This window comes from Anguilla anguilla, chromosome 7 (genome assembly GCF_013347855.1).
Source record: "Anguilla anguilla isolate fAngAng1 chromosome 7, fAngAng1.pri, whole genome shotgun sequence".
Taxonomy (NCBI): domain Eukaryota; kingdom Metazoa; phylum Chordata; class Actinopteri; order Anguilliformes; family Anguillidae; genus Anguilla; species Anguilla anguilla.
The window spans coordinates 22,930,065-22,951,574 of NC_049207.1; the positions used below are offsets into that span (position 1 = coordinate 22,930,065).

General features: G+C 43.3%; 1 protein-coding gene across 3 annotated transcripts in view; it reads left to right on the plus strand.

The window, feature by feature from the left end:
* Window positions 1-21,510, plus strand: part of stim2b (stromal interaction molecule 2b) — a 48,625-nt gene that overhangs the window by 21,807 nt on the left and 5,308 nt on the right. For all 3 annotated transcript variants that reach the window (XM_035427184.1, XM_035427183.1, XM_035427185.1), the window contains exons 2-7: window positions 2,952-3,082; window positions 12,544-12,655; window positions 13,353-13,464; window positions 18,744-18,859; window positions 19,573-19,750; window positions 20,897-21,074. In XM_035427184.1, the coding sequence (XP_035283075.1) occupies window positions 2,952-3,082; window positions 12,544-12,655; window positions 13,353-13,464; window positions 18,744-18,859; window positions 19,573-19,750; window positions 20,897-21,074 (827 nt within the window). The remainder of the gene's footprint in view (window positions 1-2,951; window positions 3,083-12,543; window positions 12,656-13,352; window positions 13,465-18,743; window positions 18,860-19,572; window positions 19,751-20,896; window positions 21,075-21,510) is intronic.

The window sequence follows — 21,510 nt, forward strand, 5'->3', positions numbered from 1 at the left end:
TATGGTTGCTGCAATTTTTAAAATGAAAGACTTATGACAAATCATGACAAATATTGTTTTGACGTTTCAGAAGTGCTGTATTTCGTGTTGTTTAATGCAGAAGTGGTAAATAAAGTTTATTTAAAAAAAAAAAAAAAAACATAATTACACAATGGGGGTAGAACAGACGAGGTTGGCTGAAGTTGAATGTTCTGTGACAGCTCTCTTTGTGGCTTTTTAAATGGCTTCTCTCAGCGATGCTACGGAGCAGTCGTGCTTAAATCAGAAGGGACGCGTTTGGCGAAGCGGCGAATCGCATCTGCTGCCGAATGCGATCCCGCGCTTGGCAGGTGGCGCGGGTGCCGCTCGGCCGAAGACGGTCAACGCTTTCGCGCTCGGTCGCGTTCGGTCGCGGTGGGAGCACTTCGTCGCGACGGTCGGGATCTTCTGACCGCAAGGTTGCAGGCTCAGGTTCCTGGTGGGGTTTCAGATTCACAACTGTTACAGTAAATACTGGGCCGTTTGAGTGGAAAATGCCTGTCGCCTTCGCTGCGGAGGCAAAAGAGTGTTTGCCAAGTTTCGCCTCCGTCTGTTCTGTAGTGTTTGCTTCCAGGGAATGAGGTAACACCCAGCAGAGAATTTTTCCCGGGATCCCCTCTTGGAAAAAGGGTTTCTCTTAATTGTGTGGTATCATTTGAGTCTGTTTTGGGCCAAGCTCAGATCAGTTAGGGGACAGGGTGGCTGCTAATTGCATCATATAGTTTTTTTTTCTTCCCTTTCTTACATGGCCCATTGCTCAGACTTTTTTGACCGGTCTTGAGGATGCAAGCTTGCGACCCTAACCTAATCCCGAGGGACAAGTGTTGTTTTAGCGAACAAATCTTACACTGAAACTTTCAAACAGCCCAGTCCTACATCGGCTTAATGGATGTTTGCTGCAGAGATGAAATTCTGTGGTTTTCAAGGAACAGTGTTTAAATAACTTGCTTATAAACAGTTTATCTGAACACCAGAGTTTACAGTAAACTATCATAAGTGTGTTATTTTTTTTTTTTTTAACAGATAATTGTGCTTTTTAGATGGTTGCTTACAGGCGGCACGTACACATTTTAGGCTTTCCCTAGCAACCGGCCTGTTGTTCTGTCTGAAGGTAGCTTCTGTTTTTGTTTTTCTGTTTCTCTCCTTTTATATATGCTTGTGCACATCTCCCCGTCACTCTGTCTGTTTAATGCGTCAGTCTGTTCGGTGGAACTTTTTCATTTTTATTTGCCAAGCAAATGCCGTCATTGGCACCTGACATATATTATCCATTTATACAGCTGGCTGCTCCTAAGCAATTTAGGGTGAATACTTCACTCAAGGGATTCAGTGTTTTCCAGTAACACCTTCTGACATGACTCACCCCCTCCCAGTAGCCTATATGTGTGTGTATATATATATATATATATATATATATATATATATATAATACACATGTATAAAGTGCAGACTGTCGGATTTAATTTGAGGGTCCATATTTGCATCCATATCAGGTGAACCGTGTTGGATTTACTGCCGTTTTTTATACATAGTCTCCCCCATTTTAGGGGACCGAAGGTACTCGGACAGATTAGCATAATCATAAATAACGTCGTCGTATTTAGCGCTTGGTTGCCAGTGGCGTTAGCAGCTGCCGCATGTTCGTTTATGCGAGTGCAGCAGAGATGTTGTATCGGGGAGCAAATACAGAGTCACAAATGAGTACCGACGCACCAGAGTGTGATGATGATGACCTTTTTAAATAGACACAGGCAGCAAATAAAACAAAACACCTGATACAAGATCATTTAGGAGCCCTAAATAAATTACTGTTGTCTTCCCAGGCACACAGTTCTAATGTTGGAGTTTGTATCCTCTGACACCACACTGCTCCTCCTATACATAGGTCTTTACACCCCCCCCCCGCCCATTTATTCTGGCAGCTGGTCTGTGACCTCCATGCTGTGGACACTGAGATTAATCTGAGATTACACTGGGCCCTGGGCCATAGATATTTGGCCAGATGTGCCCAGTGAAAGCCCCGGTGTCTGTCTTTGGGATTGATATATTTCTGACGTGCCCGTTTCAGGGGGGGGAGGGTGGGGCGGGGCATGGAGCCACGCAACCGCGGTCAACATTTGAACAGGAAGTGCGGGGTCAAGACAAATTTACGAGCCAGGATTCCCGGGACGTGTAAATATGCGGGCCGCGTGTAGCCAGGAGGGAAATGAAAACGCCTCTTTACAGGAGAAAGCCAGGCTGGCCCGGTGTCAACAGCTTCAGGTTATGGCCTAATTAAAGAGAGGGAAGTGTTAGCCTGAGCGTTGTTTATATTAGCCTCGTCAGCTGTTGAATGAACGGCTGCGATAATTAGGCGTGTGTTGGTGTCACTGAATACGGGCTGCGAGGCCGCCCTGCCATTTTTATACGCACCACCTTCTTTTGTTTTGACCGGACGCTAATTTTAAATCTGATGCGTTGGTGCCATGCCGTTGGTGGGAGGCCTTGTCTGATTTTTTTTTTTTTTGGCTCGTGCTTCAGATTCCCAAATGTTTCCTCTTTCCGGTTCATGGTCCCGCCGCAGCCTTGCTACTGTAGGCCTGAGCCAACAGGTGCGGGGCAGTCAAACAAGGGCGTTTGGTGATAGGACCGTTGTAAATGACTTTGATGGCACTAGGACCGTTGTAAATGACTTTGATGCCTGACCTTGTGGAATGTCCCTCTTGATGCTGGGGTTTGTCGAGTAGATGATCTATGGCTATTACCTGCGGTCTGTAGCAGTGGTGTCCCTCAGTGATGATGTCACAGGTGGGCCACAGTGCTGTTCTGGGGCTGCTCGCCAATGATATTGTTCATTGTTTTATCACAACTTAAATTGCATTCCATCACAGGATATTGTGGGACCTGTGGTGCTGCTCCTGGCTGACCTCTGACCTTTGACTTTTGCCCTTCAGACCCCTGCCTTACTGTGATGCCGCAATGCGTGGGCGAGGCGGACCGGTTCAGCCTGGACGCTCTACGACACATTCACAAACAGCTGGACGATGACAACGATGGGGGAATCGAAGTCAACGAGAGCGTTGAGGTACGTGTCTGACGCACTTATTTAAAGAAAAACTCCGTAAACTATGACAAGGGATATGCGCATTGACCAGAGAGCTGTTCGAATTCAGAAACGGTAACCAAAAAAAAAAAAAAAAACACACATTTGAACGATAAGTTGTAGTTGTAAAGTCTTTCAGTGGAAGTGCTGGATATGAAATTGAATCAATTTAATTTTTTTCTAAAATGAGTCCCAATGCCACAGTGGCTCCAGAGTGAGATGTGTTAACTGAGATGTCGGCTGAGTTAAGCTCATCCAAGGTTTACTGGAAAACATGAGCGGCAAACGCAATTTCTGCCACGTGTGTCAGAAGTCATTTTTAACAGTGCAGAGTCACTGGACCTTGTGGAGCACTGCAGCGTGTTTATAGGAGTCATTTAGGATTTCACAAGAGGTGTTGGATTTGGACCTATCCTACAACACGACATGGAAGTGCACACCAAACTGGAGTTGTCACCTCTTACACCATGTGTACCTCAGTTCAGACTTTATAAGGCAATAAAAAGCAGTCGGTGAGGATTTATAAGATCACTGAAAACAAGTTGTTTTTGGAGTTACCTTCTCTAGGGTTTCTCGCAAAATATTTTTGACAGAAAAAGCTAACGTTATTTCACCATGATCCTGAATGACACTCGTGCTCTATTTTAAGTACATTTAAACATTTTTGTTGGCGTGAGCGACAGTTGAAGCGTGAAACTATTATTTTTTAAAAGTCTGTTGTTCTTAGTTCACTCTTGGTTGAGTGTATAGGGTGTGCATTTCAGGTTCTTTTAGGCCTCAAAGGCATTTGTACAAAACTCTTAGAAGTCAGAAACTAATGCAAAACAACCCTTTTAGAATACACAATCAAAATTGCTGTGTATTTGCATATTCCTCAAGGTCGGATATGTATCACAATACAAGGATCGCGATATATAGTAGTGGCACAAATTATGGAATTACTGTGCTTAAGAAAATCAAATACTCTTAAAACTTTTGTCTGTGCCCTTTCTCCTGTTGTAGTTTCTTGGAGCCTTTTTCATCTGTAAAAATGTATTTGCAACAGTTATCTTCTTGATCACGAGTGGCAACAACATTATGTAACCTATGATAGTTTGATAAAATATAAGTCTTTTCTTTGCATGAATATTTTAAAAACTGTAAATACTGGTGAAATGCTGTAGAAAAATACTGGACAAAGAAAGACATGTTCAGTTGATTATGAAATTTCCAACTGTAAGACACATTAGGCTGCTTAATTATTTAGGTATGAACTATAGGAAGGTATAATGATTATCACTTGTCGAACATAAATGCTCATTATTATTTATTATGCCAAAAAGAGAAATTGTTGCAAAATATTGCATTAATTGTTGAAAGCTGTTTATAAATGATTATCATGATTTTTGCCAGTACCGTATGTATCATGACATGTGACATAAGATCAAATAATTTGCACATCATGCAGGGTGTTATTTTTTATTGTAATAGTAGTGTAATTATGCTTATCTCTTTTTAGGTTTTTTTTAATTAAGCTATTCTGCTATTTTTACATTGTAACAACCCAGCTATTGAGCTTAATGTTGCCATTAGTAGCTTTAAAATACGCAGAATTGGGGCCAGTTGAGGACATGAAAGAGTTCAGACACAAAGTCCTCTTTCTAAGCCTCACAAAGTATATGTCCCAGTCACAGTGAACATGAATTAGTGATCATTAATTATTTTTTCTCCGTGCGTATTTGCTGGAGACTCGGTGCCTGACGTGGTTCAGCCCAGCTGGAGAATACTTGGGAGTCAGGACAACCCTATGTGACTCAGCTGGCAAGACTACTATATATGAATACAAAAATAAATTGTTACCCAGGTAACCTGTGACTAACCTGATAAGATAAGAGCTGAGGCAAATAGTACTTTGCGTTAAGCACACGTCCTCACCACGGAAGGCGTCACAGGTGCTAAAACAGCAGTCTACCCAGTTCATTAAATACTCTTGAGGGTAAATGTGCTGCCATGCTCTGTATTTCATAGAATTTTAAAATTTATTTTCGCAATTGTCAGTACTGCTGTTACCCAGGTAAATATATATTTTTGTATTTGAGCTTCGAATGGCATAACACACTTGATAAAGGCTCCCCGTTCCTGTTACTCAACGATTCGGGTTGGAGATCTTCAGGGTCACATGTCCTCTAACCACAGTGGTGTAGCTGAGGGAGGAAAGAGCTCTCCCTGTATGTGGGTCAGGCAGAAAATGGTGGGGTGGGTGTGGGGGGGGCGGGAGGGTTGGGGGTGCTGGTGATGGATTGGGGGGCTTGCTCATATCTGGTGAAAGGCGTGTCGCTGCATATGTGGGCCACGAGGTCAGCGTCCCGTGCGAAAGCTGAAACCGTGATCCTGCATTACATCATGGCTTCGCCATCCTTCCCCATACACTGCATGCGATTCGATTCACAAGGCCCTGCATTCATTTATAATGTCATTTTGGGATGTGTTTCTTTTTTCATGTCATGCATTTCAGCCATTATGGGACAGTTAAGGAACACAAGGTTGATGAATGAACTTACTGTATAGTCATATGTGTATTGTGGAGTAACATGGATTTAGGGATTGAAATGGCAATTTGCACATGACTGCCTACACACACACACACACACACGTATATATAATACCATGGGGATATCCCTACAGTATTCTCAATACTTTTAAACGGGACATATGGATAATGTCCTGTCAGCAAGAATTCTGATTCGTTCTAGCCCTATGTTGTCCTCCAGTTTACAATCTGGTCAGCAGAGTACTTATTCTAGATAGTATGGATGGTATTGCTATTATATTTCAGTCTTTGGGCTGATGTTGCAACAACTAGGACACAGCCTTCTTTTTATTTATTTATTTATTTTTTCAATTTTATCTATTTTTTTGTCCTCTTTGAAAACCTCAAAGACCTACCAGGGTTACGATGCATAGTGCAAACTCTCGCCAGCGCTCCCTAAGGAGCGTGGCTTGTTTCCTCTAGCTGTGTGCCCATGGGAAAGTCTTGGAATGGGAGCATCCAGACAGGTGTGCTACAGCAAAGAGCACCAGCCATTGTCCGTGTGTGTGTGTGTCCGTGTCCGTGTCCATGAGTATTAAAAGAAAATGTATGTGAGAGTGTTGTGTCGCTAGATGAAAGTGCAGTTGATTTGAATGTTCCTAAAATTTTAGATAACCGCTTTTCTCTTGACGCACTGAGTAATAAGGCTGTTCTGTGGTGGCAGCGTTTGCATATCGCTTTGATGAATTCATACCTCTGCAGGACTTGGCGTTCACGGATAAAGCGAAGGAATTACAACAGAACAAACGACTGAATTTCATTTTTAAGGATATAGTTCAGGGACCTTTTCCTTTTTTCTTTTGGGGGGTGGGGGGTGGTGCCTGAAGCCCGTTTTACAGAAGCAGACTCACATAAAGGGCATCTTTTCTGGCTTTACTGTACACAGAACAGGACAGGAATAAGTGAATAAGCACCTGACAGCTATCCCTGACAGCTAGTTTGAATAACACTTTCATTTCAACACGTTTTTGGCAATGCTAAGGTTTTCCTGATTATTTACCTTTTTTTCAACCTCAGGTTTCATTTCTGGGGGTGAATGTAAAATATGCAAAACGCATCTTTATGACATTTACACATTTCTGGTGGGTCATTGAAAGACTATCTAAATGCTTATGAGTGCTTGTGTAACATTTCTCACCTGAAAATCACTTAAACTATTCAGCTGAGCTGGTATATCTGCGGCCTCTTTACTGCTTCCAACAGACTACTGAAGACCCCAGATCCAGGTCCTGAGCTTTACCTGCCACTGCCACATAGCGTGTGGTTGCCTTCATTCTAAGACAGAGAGACATAGGCTAATAGTTAATGTTTAAATAGGTGGAGGAGGGAGTGCATATGCCACATATATGAGTGGGCGAATATACACACACACACGGATACACACATAATGTGACCTTTTTATTTATTTATTTCAGTTGCACCTTGTAGTTTCCATTAGGCAAAAAAATTGATACATTTCCCATTTTCTGATGACATTTTTTTCTTATTGCATAAGAATCTCCCAAGTAAACGGTCCCCATGCCAGTGCTAACCTAGCCTGCTAACCAATCCGCTACTGCGCATTCGAGTGCCTTTTCCCCAGTTTCAGGCTCAACCAATGTCATTTTATTTCGCGATTCTTCGAATGTCAGGCACACTCTTGGCGTCCCTTACCTGGCTGTGTCTCTGCCCGGATTGGCAGCGCCTGATGCCAGGTGTAGCGCAGCACCTGCGCGTTAATGAGCTTCTCGTTCGGGAGTACCAGCTTGGAGCTGGCCCCGCGCGGATCCACAGATCACCGCGCCATCTGGATGGGCTAAGAGCGCACGCAGGTGACTGCGCAGGTGCGTCCATTTAGCGTCCGTAAATAAGGTACCTTTCTCAAGGACACTGCGGTGGGGGCCCTCCTGGGATCGTATCCCATAAATCTCTGGGTGCAAGCCCAGTTCCTTAACCACTTTGGCATGCTACCGCGGCGATTCATCATTTCTTTCCTAGGACCTTGTTTGGGCTTGGCTGCCCTCCTTTCAATATATAAATCAAATTTTGGCAAAACCCACAGAAAACTAGCACGGGCAATTAAAAGAGTTAAAACGGGGCTAAAATCGTACATCACAGAAAGCGCTCTCGTACCTAGTCCGCAGTGACATACGGGACTGGCCCGTCCCTGGAACTGTTCCCCCCCGGGGGGATTTCACCCACTGGAGGGTCATTAAAGAGTTTTATTCTCTGGTCCTGTCCTTTTGAGAGACGGAACTGTCACGTGTTTTCTTTAGGAAGGTCGAGAGTGTACGCTCCTGGGCTCTTTACATTTTGCAGACTGGCTATTGTCTGTGGTGAAACAACTTTGGCAACCCTGGACTTTATTTGATGGTAATATCATCAGTCTCCATAAGCATTATGCTTTAATTGTGTGTGTGTGTGTGTGTGTGTGTATGTGTGTCCCCCTCTGGTGCAGTGTTACATCGTGTTCCTTTCCTCTTTTTTTTGATTGAGGTCCTCTGTTTTAAATATCCCCCACTCTCTCTGTAGGGCACTTGGGTTCATGATATCGAAATTAACCTTCATTTTATAACTTGAAATTGGACAGCTAAGTGTTCAAACCCCCAGTGGGAGAGGTATCACTCTTTGATCTTTATCACAAATAGTTACAGTAGCCCTAGAACATGACTCTCTTGCATGCTTGATTTTGATAATTAGGCATGCGGCTGAATAAATGCTTAAGATTCTTTGTCATGTGTATCGTCATGTCTGGGCAGCTGCTTTATACCAGTGAGAATACATGATAAGTGGATCCAGTTACTGGAGGATATGTCATGGAGCAAAGGATCATGGGATGCTAGCATCCCCATGAACAACAGCAGCAGGAACAATACTACTACACACTACCACTACTAATAATAATAAGTAATGTTTTCATAGTCAGGAATCTCAGGCAAGTTTAAAATGTAAATGTACACAAGTAATGGTTGCATGTGCTCGGGACTGGCTGGAATTCATGCATAACAACCATTAAGGAGGGATTAAAAAACGAACAGCTGTGTAAAGTGCAATAAAACAAAGTATGCTATTGTCCTCACATTGGGCCCCACCCGTGTGCCAACCCATCCCTGCACAATTACAGCACAGTTTTTGAAGGGCCCCTGTGAGTCATCCCTTGGAATCGTCGTAACCCCCATAAGGCACCCCTAGTCCTACATGCAGTATTGCAGGAGCTGACTGGGAAAAGATCAGAGGATTATGATGGCGGAAGTACAGAGCCATAAGGGGAGAGGGAGGGACGAAAGGGAAACTTTATGAGTGGATAGGGAAAGAGAGGTGGGAGATAGAGATAGATAGAGAGAGAGAGAGAGAGGGAGTGGGAGAGAGAGAGAGAGAGAGGGAGTGGGAGAGAGAGAGAGAGAGAGAGAGAGGGAGAGGCCGGGAATTCTAGAATGTTCCCCTCTAGCGTCAGGATTCTGACTGAGACAGTCCGCACATTTTCTTCTCATCACATGAGCGGGGGAAAGAGTGTCTCCTTTCAGGCAGCAGCACTTTTTTCTTTTTCTTTTTTTTTAATCGGGACGAGCAGATGCCAGGGAGCCTCTGACCCAAGCGCGTTGCTAAGTAAACACATGACCCCGAAGAGCGAGGGAGAGGAACACTGAGAGTTCAGGGAGAAATAAGAGAGGTTGAATATAAGGAACTCATTCATGTTCTGACCTACACAACACACACATTAGCCTGTTAAGCCTCTGTGTGTTTGTTTTCTAGCTGTTTTTTTTGCATCATGTGCTTTGTGTTTGAAAAGTTCAGACACACACGGAGTCCTGTGTGTGTAAATGCAAGCTTTGTGTAAATCGATGTTTGCGTGAGTGCGTGGTCATTGTGTGGCGATATGGTTATGCAACCAGTGTGTACACAGTTGCGTGGGTGTAGATTAAATATCTGTGTAGGTCCCTTATGGTTGTTTGTGTAGTTCTTGTGGAGATATTTGAAAGGTCATCCCATAGGTTTGCGTGGATGTTGTATTCGTATAGACATTTGAATATCATTTGAATTTGGAATTTGTGTACACTTATGTGCATTTTTCTGTAGATATTTGTGTTTCTGCTGGCGTTGGCCTGTATGAATTTTGTGTATAGTTTTGGGATGTTATGCTTATGTGTTTGCTTACGTGGGAGCTGTGGAGATATTTGCGCTTTGCTTGGTGTAGATGGATTTGTCGGTGTTACGCATACAGCCTGGTTAGTATCGTGCAGATGGATTAATCGCTGTTCTCAGAAGAGATTAGTGACTGAGCACACATATGCTGTTAGGCCCGGTCATGCACGGTTCTGCTTCTACGTCCCATAGACGGAACATCTCAGAAACGCAAACGGTCCTGCTTCTACATCCCATAGACGGAACATCTCAGAAACGCAAACGGTCCTGCCTTCTGCCAGTTCACGGAATGTTCTGAGAACAAACAGTTTTTGTTTGGCAGGTAAAAGCCGTGTAAAGAGAAGGTGCGTCACGCGGTGTGCGTGTCCGTCTGTGTCGTCCCCATCCGTTCAACTGCGGGGCGCGCTCTCTTCAAACGAAAAATGGCTCATTCAAAACCCCGTTTCCTCAGAGAACTGGATATATCCAGCACTTATGGTGCATTTTTTGTGGCTGGGGAAGGACTTTCTCCTTGTGAAACATTACATTCTAAAAGCAAGAAGCTCTGTTCATGTTAGTTGTGACTCTCCTGCTGGTCTTTCCTTCGCTCTGTGGTGCCTCTAGAGGTGAACTATTATTACTGCAGGAATTGCTCTCAGTGAGTGAGAGAATGACATCGCCACAGTAGATTCCTGCAGTTGGAGCAAGGAGAAAACTAAGCTCTTAAGTTTCTTTTTACTCAAGAATTCAATAACTTCAGATTTTAAGGTCACACTTGTATCTCTTTTTAAAAAATTTTTTTTACTGTTTTCACTTTTACTGGAAATGACTAGTTTCATGATTGTAGACTGGTCCTCTCAATTGAGTGGCAGGACTGTTACTGAAGAACAGCTGTGAAATGATCATTTCTGGTGAAGGGGAAAGTACTACAGATTTCCCGATCAGTAAGGCTGGATGGCACAGAAAATATTGGGTTTGGGAGCAGGCACGGCAAAGTTGTTGAAAATCTCTGAAAACTGAAAAAAGTGGAAGAAATCAGAGTATTTGTATTTCTAAAATAAAACATGGTTACTGTGTCTCTGTTTTTATCTCTTTAAATTTTGCTTTGGTACAATATGTTGTACATTGTGAGGTTTGTGTCTGATAAGCACCTGCTGTCACTGGTGTTACCGTAATGGGGGAAGGAGTGCTGGGCATCAACATTGTAGACTGGGGCTGACGAATGACAATGACAAGAACCTTGACCCCAGCACATTCCAGAATCTGTATACATTGTTGTACTTTGTTTCTCCCAAATTTGGCAAAATAAAGTACTAGGTCCAGCACTTAATAAGTTAGCTAAAGTTTTTGACAGAATTAGTTGAATTATTCATCCCAATTGAAAGACATTGATTGGCATTGAGCATGAAATTGGCTTGTGTTGTAACCGTGGCAACACAAAGCCTATTTGGTTTTGTTGGCCAGGTCATCCTGGCACAAGTGCGATTAGGATGCAAATCAGGCAGCAGTGCACACAGCTGTGCACCTGTGTGCCTGTGGTCGTGGCCGTTTGTTCATGCGTGTGTGTATATGTGTGTGCACGCGTGTGTATGCATTCATATGCGCATATATGTGTGTGTGTGTGTGTGTGTATACGCGTGTGTGTGTACATCCCCCTCCTCTGCTCCCTTGAGGAACGGCTCAGCCTGGTTAGGTCCACAGTCAGTAACCGCTCCTAAAAAGGGAAACTAAATGGAGCGGAACGTGCCTCAGACAGGCAGCCAGTTCCCTCTGTCAAATCAGCGAGGGGTCCAGATCTCCTGACCAGGTCCGCCACAGTACCTCTGCGCAGACAGCAGGGGGCAGCACCCGCTTATCTATCTCTATGAGCGTTCATTCAGCATAGCCACAGCTCAGACACTATCCAGAGAATTCTGATGTCATATATATATATATATATATCGGGATATCACCATTTAATTGCTGGTCAATTCATATGCTTTATACAATATATATCTGACACCCAAACATAGAGTGATCTATGTCTTCTAAAACAATGTCCTTTCATATGGATACTTACTGAACCAGTTTCATGTGAAATCCTTTGCTCATGGTGCTTGCAGTAGCATCCACTTTTAGACTGGAACCTGCTGGAAACAAGCTTAACCACGAGGGACACATCACTGCGCATGTCTTTTAGAAGCTTCAGTACTTTGTCTCATCAGGTGAAAAAAAGAAAAGATTCATACCGAAACTCGGGGTTTGTTGGAAAACTTTAGATGCACTAAATTACAGGCCAGTGTGTTGTGGTGGTGAGATTTGTTTAGCAGTTCAGTGGGACTGTTAGAGGTGATCAAATCCTATGGCCTGTTCCCTGCCGATAGAGGAGATAGAGAGGAAGAGAAAGGGAGGAAGATGGGTAGGAAGAGAGAGGGGAAGAGAGGAAGTGGCAGAGGGGACAGACTAAAGGTAAATCTTTTCAAATACGCAGAAATGAGCACATTATTGCTCAATTCCCCTGGATGTTTACCTTGTTCTCCCGAGGTGCCAGAAACAGGGCTCGTGTGAACGCGCTCGATAGCTTACCGCACTTCAGCTGCGTGTGTCGTGTGACTCCTGATGGCTCTGTGATTAGACTGTGAGGGTGAGTGTTGTGCACTTAGCTAACCTCTCTCTCTCTCTCTCTCTCTCTCTCTTTCTCACTCACTCTCTCTCTCTCTCTCTCTCTCTCTCTCTCTCTCTCTCTCTCTCTCTCTCTCTCTCTCTCTCTCTCTCTATTGCCTCTTCATTTCAGTTCATCATAGAGGACATGAAGCAGCAGCAGACTAACAAGCACAGCAACCTCCACAGAGAGGATCAGCACATTACAGTGGAGGAACTGTGGAAAGGCTGGAAGACTTCTGAAGGTACCAGAGAAGGAATGAGGGATGGAGAGAGATGTTATATATATATATATATATATATATATATATATATGCACACACACACATTTATGTGTATGTTTGCTTATGTGTTTAGATATATATGTGTATACATGTGGGTGTATAGAATTCTTTATCAAATTTCAATATGTATAATTACTATTATTAATTATTTTTTATTAATATTGTAAAATTGTTTGCTATGCTTTAGCAATCTTATTTGTCATGCCAATAAAGCTCCATCTGAAATTTGAACGAAAAAAAATTTGAGAGGGGGGTAGCGAGGAAAAGGACTACAACTCCCTGCACCCCTTGCATGCTGGCTATTGGGAAAGCATGTCCTGTTCTGAACTGTGAGAGCATATCCTGTACTGAACTGTGAGAGCATATCCTGTTCTGAACTGTGAGAGACATGAACAGCTTCAGTGATTAGTATGTAGTATGGGGTCATGACACCACAGGGGGTTAAGTGAGACAGATTAGCTATTAGTGTCTGACTGAACTGAGTCAAATTATGCATCAACAGCACAGTTTCTGTCTCCCTCTCTCTCTCTCTGCCTTCTCCTTTCTGTTTGCCCCCATTCTTTTTTCCCTCACCCTCTCTCTTTCCTACCCTTTTTTTTATTCTTCCCTGTCTTTCCCTGTATCCTTCTCTCTCTCTCTCTCTCTCTCCCACTCCCAGTGCATAACTGGACACTGGAGGACACGGTTCAGTGGCTGAAGGAGTCTGTTGAACTGCCCCAGTATGAGAGAAACTTCCGGGACTTCAGAGTGAACGGGAACACACTACCTCGGTGAGCCTGGCCCTTCGCTTGTACACTGTGGTCAGAGTGGTGGCTTTGTTTCACCAAATTGCCACATTGTAGCCACCATGAGATGGATGCACCGATACCAAGCACAAAATACCAAGTACCAATACTGATCTGATACTGACCCTCGTTTTTATTAATATTTATAATTACACAGCTGCAGGCAAGCCGTTTATGTGGATACATTTCAATAGGGATCTTCCTTGTCTATGTAGAAATAATAAGTGAATGAAAACTAGTATGTTCAAGCTGGGAAACAAAGACACCCTCTATTACTTTGCATGAAAGGAAGGAATACATTAAAAGATCAGTGTTTGAATTGGGCTGGTGTTCTCCGGTACAAAGTAATGGTACTTTAGATTTTTGCCCGTATGTCTACTGTACCACCACTTACTATTGCATGTAGGTACACATGCTATCATTACTTGCCACAATGAGACCATTAGTTTTAGGCTGCCAGTTTGTATCTGCTTGTAATACCAAAATAAAGGTAAGTTCTTATTGTGCTGTTTAAGAGATTAGAATTCCGACAACAGTTGAAGCATCCATTTATGGAATTTAGAATTCTGAGCATATCCACTCGATGCAATTGACAAACTGCTTGTAAAACTGTATATTATCTCTTGTTAAACAACATGCTTGAACCCAACGGTGTATTTATGTGAATGTTGGCAGCTGCAATGGAACCTGGGAAGTTCCTGAACTGACTGGCACACTATAGGCCCTACTGGGACTTCTAGATTTTGCTCATATGAGTAGCCTACGGGCATAATGTTTCTAACTGTTTCACAAATTAAGTCTCAGCTGTGCAAAAGGGAATATAAAGTGTTCTTAGGACAGAGAAACTAACGAACACACTGTTGGATCATTGGCCGATGTAATAAGAATCCCGAAAGAAGTGAAATGTGGGCTGTAGATCGCTTTTGCGAACGGAATAACAAATTTCTAGTGGTATATAGTATGAACCATGGGGAGTATGTCTTAATGTAGCCTACACATTGTCTGCTAGTTTTAAGTATTTCAAGATGGCAAAATGTATTTATGATTATTATTTTTGGAGGAAATATCATTATGTAGGCCTACTGATAAAAACACAGGTTGACGAGATGACAGCTTAGAATAGCAGTATCCCAAGACAGTGAAAATATGTCTGCCTAAATATTCAATGTACTTTATGTATTATGTAATTTCTTTACAAGAAAACTTTTCAGTAAACTTTACAAACCCTCCACACTTGTCGGTGGTCACATTCATTGGTGCTACAACCTGTTGCCGTCGGTTGCATCACACGCCTTTACAGCAAAATCACATCTCTGGATCTGATGGGATAAATGCAGTCGCTGTCACCAATATCCAATCCACCATTTTAGGCCAAAAATCGGCCCAATGCAGATGACTCGTGTGGGATTGGTGTAGCCATATTTCTGGCCACATAATCTCCATTACCACGGCAAAAACGTAGACATGGAGATCTGCTATAATTGCTACAAAAATAGGATATATTTCCTCTGAATTAAAATATGTTCTCCAACAAACTTAAAATCATAGGAAGTCAAAATTGAGAGGGAGTTAAAAAATACTAGTTTGTCTCCCCGTCTAGCTAGAACTTTACGTGGTAAAAGACTTGCATATATATATATATATATATATATATATATCGCACCTTTCATTAGTATGAAAACCCCAAATAATTCATACTTGTGTCCAGAGTAAAACAAAATTGCCACATTTGCATTTACAGTGCTGAATATATATATATAGACATACACATACATGTGGCATAATCTCACTGTACTCAAGAAATTTGTTTATCCTTAGCTCAAGACTACCCTCTTCTGGTTTTGAGAGGAAATTATTATTAATGCCACATGAAAGGAAGTAACAGGAATAACAAACCTGTGTATATTATTTATTGTGAGTGATACAGCCCGTGCTGTTATGAATGCATGATAGCTGTCTGCTTTATTAGATGCCTCCTTACATGCAAAGTGATTATGATGTACTAACGCCTCATAAATCTATTACCATAAGCATAATCTTTACCTGTCACCTTTTGAGTGCTTTTACTGATGTGGCTGAATGACATGGTGAAGAAATGGGGGTTACTTTTCAGGAAAGAGATGCCTGTTGATCATGTGAAGGGCCATGTTTGTGAAAGGAATGTGTTGCTTTCGGGGGGGAGGGTGTGGGATGGGGTCATGTTGCACCTCGCCCCCCTCCCCCCGAGCCCTGGCTCACTACTGGCTCAGGGAATGGTGTCACAGCACAATTCCACCTCACACACACATGCACGCGTGCGCACACAGACACATACACATCAGATGCATACACATACGCGTACCGTATTTACCAGACCTGGGTCAAATACGTATTTGTTTTGGATTCAAATACTTTTCTATGTTCTGTTGATCTTGTCTGGTGTAACTGAGCCTGCCAGTATGACCAGATGGCAGGGTTTGCACTTTTTGAGTGTATTTCATTGGTTCAAATACACCAGACAAGATTATTAAAGTGTAAAAAAAGTATTTTAATCCAATACACAAAAACGTATTTGACAGGTCTGTTAAAAGAGGTATCAATATCTAGTCTTGATTCTAGACCTTAGATTGCCTTTGGAGTCTGTTATTTTTCAACATGAGGACAAGAGTTGTGCCAGTGAAAGTCAAGATCCAAGGAACTGCCTAAGACCCAAAGCGTACCACCTCATCTGTGAAACATGGTGGTGGGGTGTTATGGCTTGGGCATGTATGGCTGTCACAGGTACCGGTTCACTTGTCTTCACTGAAGATGTAACTGGTGACAGCAGCAGCTGAGTGAATTCTGAAGTCTACAGAAATGCTTTATCTGCTGAAATTCAAGCCTCCAAAATGCCTCCAAACTCAATGTGCTTCATCCTACAGAAAGATCCCAAGCATACTGCTAAAGCAAGAAAGGGGTTTTTCAAAGCAGTAAACTGGAAAATTCTTGACTGGCGAGTGGCCAAGTCACTCACCCAACCTGAATCCAATTGAACATGCGTTTCATATGCTGAAGAGAAAACTGAAACGAGCATGAGCTGAAGATGACTGCAGTACAGCCCTGGCAGAGCATCACTAGGGAAGATACTCAGCACCTGGTGATGTTTATGGACATCAAGCAGTCATTACATGCAAAGGATATGCAACCAAGTACTAAACAGGACTACTTTCATGTATAAAAACTGCTGGTAATTTTGACCTGGTGAAATTTATAAAAAAACACTTTAATAAAAGCTGAGAATGTGCACTTTAACCACATGTGAATTGTTTGATTACAAATCTAAAATTGTTGCAAATCACTGTGTACTCATACATAAACATACACATATGTATAACCATTGCCACAGGACAGTCCCATGAAAAAGTATTTTTCCCCTTCCTGATTTCCTCTATTATTACATATTTGTCATGCTGAATGGTTTCAGATATTCATACAAAATGTAATAGCCAAAGGGAACCTGAGTAAACAAAACACTTTTTTTATTTATTTCATGAAAAAATGTTAACACCCATATCACCCATTTTAAAAAGCAATAGCTCCCTTAAACATAAAAACTGGTTGCACCACCATTAGCAGCAATAACCAAACACTTCCTATATTTTGATATCAGTCTTTTACATTGCCGTGAAGGAAGTTTAGCCCACTCTTCTTTGCAGAACTGCTTTAATTCAGACAAATTTGTAGGTTTTCAAGCATGAATTGCTCTTTTCAGGTCCTACCACAGCATTTCTTTTGGGTTCAAATCAGGACTAGACCACTCCAAAACTTGAAATTTTGTTTCTTTTCCACCATTCATATGTGGACTTGCTTTTGTGTGTTTGGATCATTCTCTTGCTGCATAACCCAATTTGTGCTTGAGCTCCAGCTAATGGACAGATGACTGGACATATATCGTAATTTTCCGGTATGGAAAACGATGGGACTTCAGGATTGGGCGGTGGATCTGTGGCCTCTAGAGGGTAGTCTGGGTAGGCTGACAGGGGTGTGGCCCCATAAAGGGAATAGACAGACGCTGGTGACGTTTCCCACTCCTCTCCCACCGCTGCTCTGGCCAGACCTCTTCATCATCCGAGACGTTGTCTGCATACCAGACATGGGCCCAGCTCCTCTGGTGCCCACACATCCTGGTCCCTACCAGGGGTGGGGTAGGCCTCTGCCACCAGAGTTAAGAGGTCCTCCAGGTAATCCAGGGGGTAGGCTTCCACCATCTCCCAAGTGAAAGGCCACGTATTGGGCCATTTGGGAAGAGGGCTATCTCGCTATACTTTTTTCTTTTGGTGCCTTCTTGGTATGGTTTTCACCCAAAATTATTATTTTTTTTTTCAAGAAAATTCCTGTGGAACAAAAAAGAAAAAGGAACATGTCTGTCTACCCGGGGGCACTATGCCTGTATTCTCCTCCAGTTGTGATGCAGGGCTAGGGAGGGCACCTGCATCGAGCAGTGAACAGGAAATACAAACTCAAAAGGAAGGTTGGCTTGCTGCCTTTTATTAAGTCCAAAAACAAAAAACCAAGCAAAACCTTCAAACACAAAATGAGGAAAATAATCGGCAAAGCACTCCACAGGGAAAAAGACAAAAAAAAGTCCATAAGCTGGAAAACTATAACATAAACACACAAACTGCCTCCACCTCCACCTTAATGCCAGTCAGTCCCAAACCTGTCCTCAAAGCCATCCTCTCTGGTCTGAAACCCATGCCTCTTTTATAAGCCCAATAATGAGGTAATGGGCAGCAGCTGCAATGATTACAATGAGTTACAGCTGCTGCCATATCTGTGTGTAGGGCCAGCGCTGCCCCCTGGAGGACAGCGCTCAAACTCCCCTCCTGGCATCACAGTAACTAAGGAGACAATTACTTTTTCACATGGGTGATATTGATGTTTGATAACTTTTTTTCATTAAATGAATGAAATAAAAAATGTGCTTTGTTTACTTTGTATCCCTTTGTCTAATATAACATTTTGTATAAAGATTTGAAGCAATTCGGTGTGACAAATAGAGGAAATCAGGAAAGGGGCAAATACTTTTTCACGGTGCTGTATATATCTACACATAGGCACACATACACGCAGCTACATATGAATTCTCTCTCTCTCTCTCTCTCTCTCTCTCTCTCACACACACACACACACTCATTACTTGCATACCAAAAACAATCCATCAAGTTTTTTTTCAGGTTATTTTGAAAACGAAGGCCAAGGTTTTGCAATAACAGCTCCCCAATACCTCTGTTGTCCTTTTACAGAATAGCTGCCAATGAACCGTCCTTCATGTCGCTACAATTGAAGATCGTGGATCAGAGACACAAACAGAAGCTCAATCTGAAAGCCCTGGATGCAGTGCTGTTTGGACCCCCTCTGCGTATGTACACACTCCATCTCCCCCCCCCCCCCCACACCCCGCACCCCCAGAATGTCTAAAAATCAAGGTCTATGGAAGCCCACAGAAGACATTTACAATTTAGCCGTTTAGCTGGCACTCTCATCCGGAGCGATTTACACAGCTTGCTTTCTTTTTACATGAAATCCATTTATACAGCTGGATGTTTACTGAAGCAATTCAGGTTTAAGTGCCATGTCCAAGAGCACAATGGCAGTGCCCCACCTGGCAATCAAACAAACAGCTTTGGGACTGAATGCCTAGTTCACAAACCATTATGCTACACTGCCACCCACGACTCAGTCTACATGTTATCCAGCTCAACAGCCGTGCATGAACTGCAGCAATCCAGGGCAAGTTCACTGTTCAAGTGAACAGAAATCAGCCCTGACCTCCACATAAAACTGCCTCCTTCTGCACCCAGCCCAATAATGTGGGTCACATGACACCTGCACGTACACTGTTTCATGTAAAAATGAAAAATCTCAAATTCATGCTAGTTCTGTCAGTTACAGTATATACAAAATGTATGTCACCCCAAAACACTTTGAAGCTTTCCAGAACTTGGGCCCCAGCCCAACCAAGCTGCTTGAACCAGCATTCATAGCGGAATAGCTCTGCAAATGTTGCTCCACCCTTTCCGTTTCCTCCTCCATAATTTAGTCCTTGTTCCTCTTTTAATTCTTCTTCTTCAGGTCCCCATCACAACTGGATGAAGGACTTCATTTTAATGGTGTCCATCATCATCGGCGTTGGGGGGTGCTGGTTTGCGTACTTGCAGAACAAGGCGTCCAAGGTGCACATCTCTCGGATGATGAAGGACCTGGAGAGCCTTCAGCACGCCGAGCAGAGCCTCATGGAGCTGCAGAGCCGGTGAGTGGAGGAAGGGCTTTTCCGGAAACATCCGTGGTTAGCTGGCAACTTCCCTTGCCAGACCTGAGGGGGAATTTATGTGTGTCTGTATATATGTGTGTGTGTGTGTGTGTGTGTGTGCGAGCGCTCTCCACACACTGCTTCAAAGGAAACTTGGAATCTCTAAAGTAGGCTCCATTGTTCATTCTCTGTCTGCTGGATATTTACAATTGAGATGAAATTCTGGGGGAGGCGTGGTGGTGCAGTGGATAGCACTGTTGCCTCAGTGAGAAGGTGCTGAGTTTGAATGCTGTACTAAGTTGGAATGTTGACCAAAGGCTTTTCTGTGTGGAGTTCACATGTTCTCCTGGTGTCCGCGTGGGTTTCCACCGGTTTCCTCCCACAGTCCACAGATATGCAGGTTAAGCTAATTGGAGACTCTAAATTTCCCATAGGTAGGACTGTGTGAGTATGCATGCTGAGGTAGGAATAACCAGGAATAAACGATTTAGGAAATTAATGGATGAAGTGTTGTTCACTGCTCATTGTTACAGGGGAATGAAACCTGCAACCTGCTGGCTATGAGTCAGAGTTCTTCAGCCACTGCTCTATATTCCAGGCAGTTCTTTTATTACTTATTTACTCAAAGATCTAGTGTTAGGTGCCAATCAGAGGTGCCCTGGTGAGTGTATTCTCTGCCCACTCATTGAGGTCTGTTAAAATGGCAGTGGAGAGAAAGTCTCCAAACTAGCCATCATGACACAGCAACTGCAAGAAAAAGTACTGGAATGAAAAAAGGAAACTCTGGGATGATCAGATGAATCTGGGAAACGCAGTGGTGTGTGATTTACTGTGATCTGCTTAGTGTATGGCTTACGGAGTGTAAGGAAGTTGGAAACGGACTGCTTCTGGACCTGTTGGTTTGCATTCGAATGACTGATTTATTACTGGATAAGCAGAGTTCACAGACTGATTTTACTGAACGAATGATGGACGGGTTAATCGGCCTTCGTTGACTCTGATTGATTTTTATTGGTTTGAGGATGGCTGGAGGGAGGAAGGCACAGTTGTTGGCTGCAACAGTAAAAAGTTGTTATTGGATCCTTAGAGTTCTGTCTGAGGCAAAATTAATTTAACTTGGTGCCTCCACCCCCCTTCCCACCACAGTCTGGAGAAAGCCCAGGAGGAGAACCGGACGGTTGCCGTGGAGAAGCAGAACCTGGAGCAGAAGATGAGAGACGAGATCAGTGGAGCCAAAAAGGAGGCGCACCGGCTCCGGGAGCTGCGCCAGGGGGCGGAGTCTGAGCTGAGCCGTCTGAAATACGCGGAGGAGGAGCTGGTGCAGGTAGGAACCAGCAGGGGGAGCTCCTGCTCCATCACTGACTTGCACACATGCCTCACAGTCCAGCATAGGAGCTCTGCTCGCTCACTGATGCACGCACGTCCTCATTCAGACCAGCAGGGGGAGCTCCTGCTCCGTCACTGATGCGTGCACGCACAGAAAACCAGATTTTACACTTTATATTTGCTGAACAGAATTCTTATTCACGGTCATTTTCATGCCATATTTTTTCTACATGTTATCGACACATACAGCTGGATATTTAATGATGCAATTTGGGTTTAGCGCCTTGCCAAGAGTCCAGTGGCAGCCTTCATTTGTGAATGGAATCTGTGACCTGCAGGGTACGAGCTTAGCGCCTGACCCATTGTGCAATGTCACAGCTGGACACGGGATTCACTTTTAATGTGGGCTAAATCTTTATGAAGGTTACTGGGGC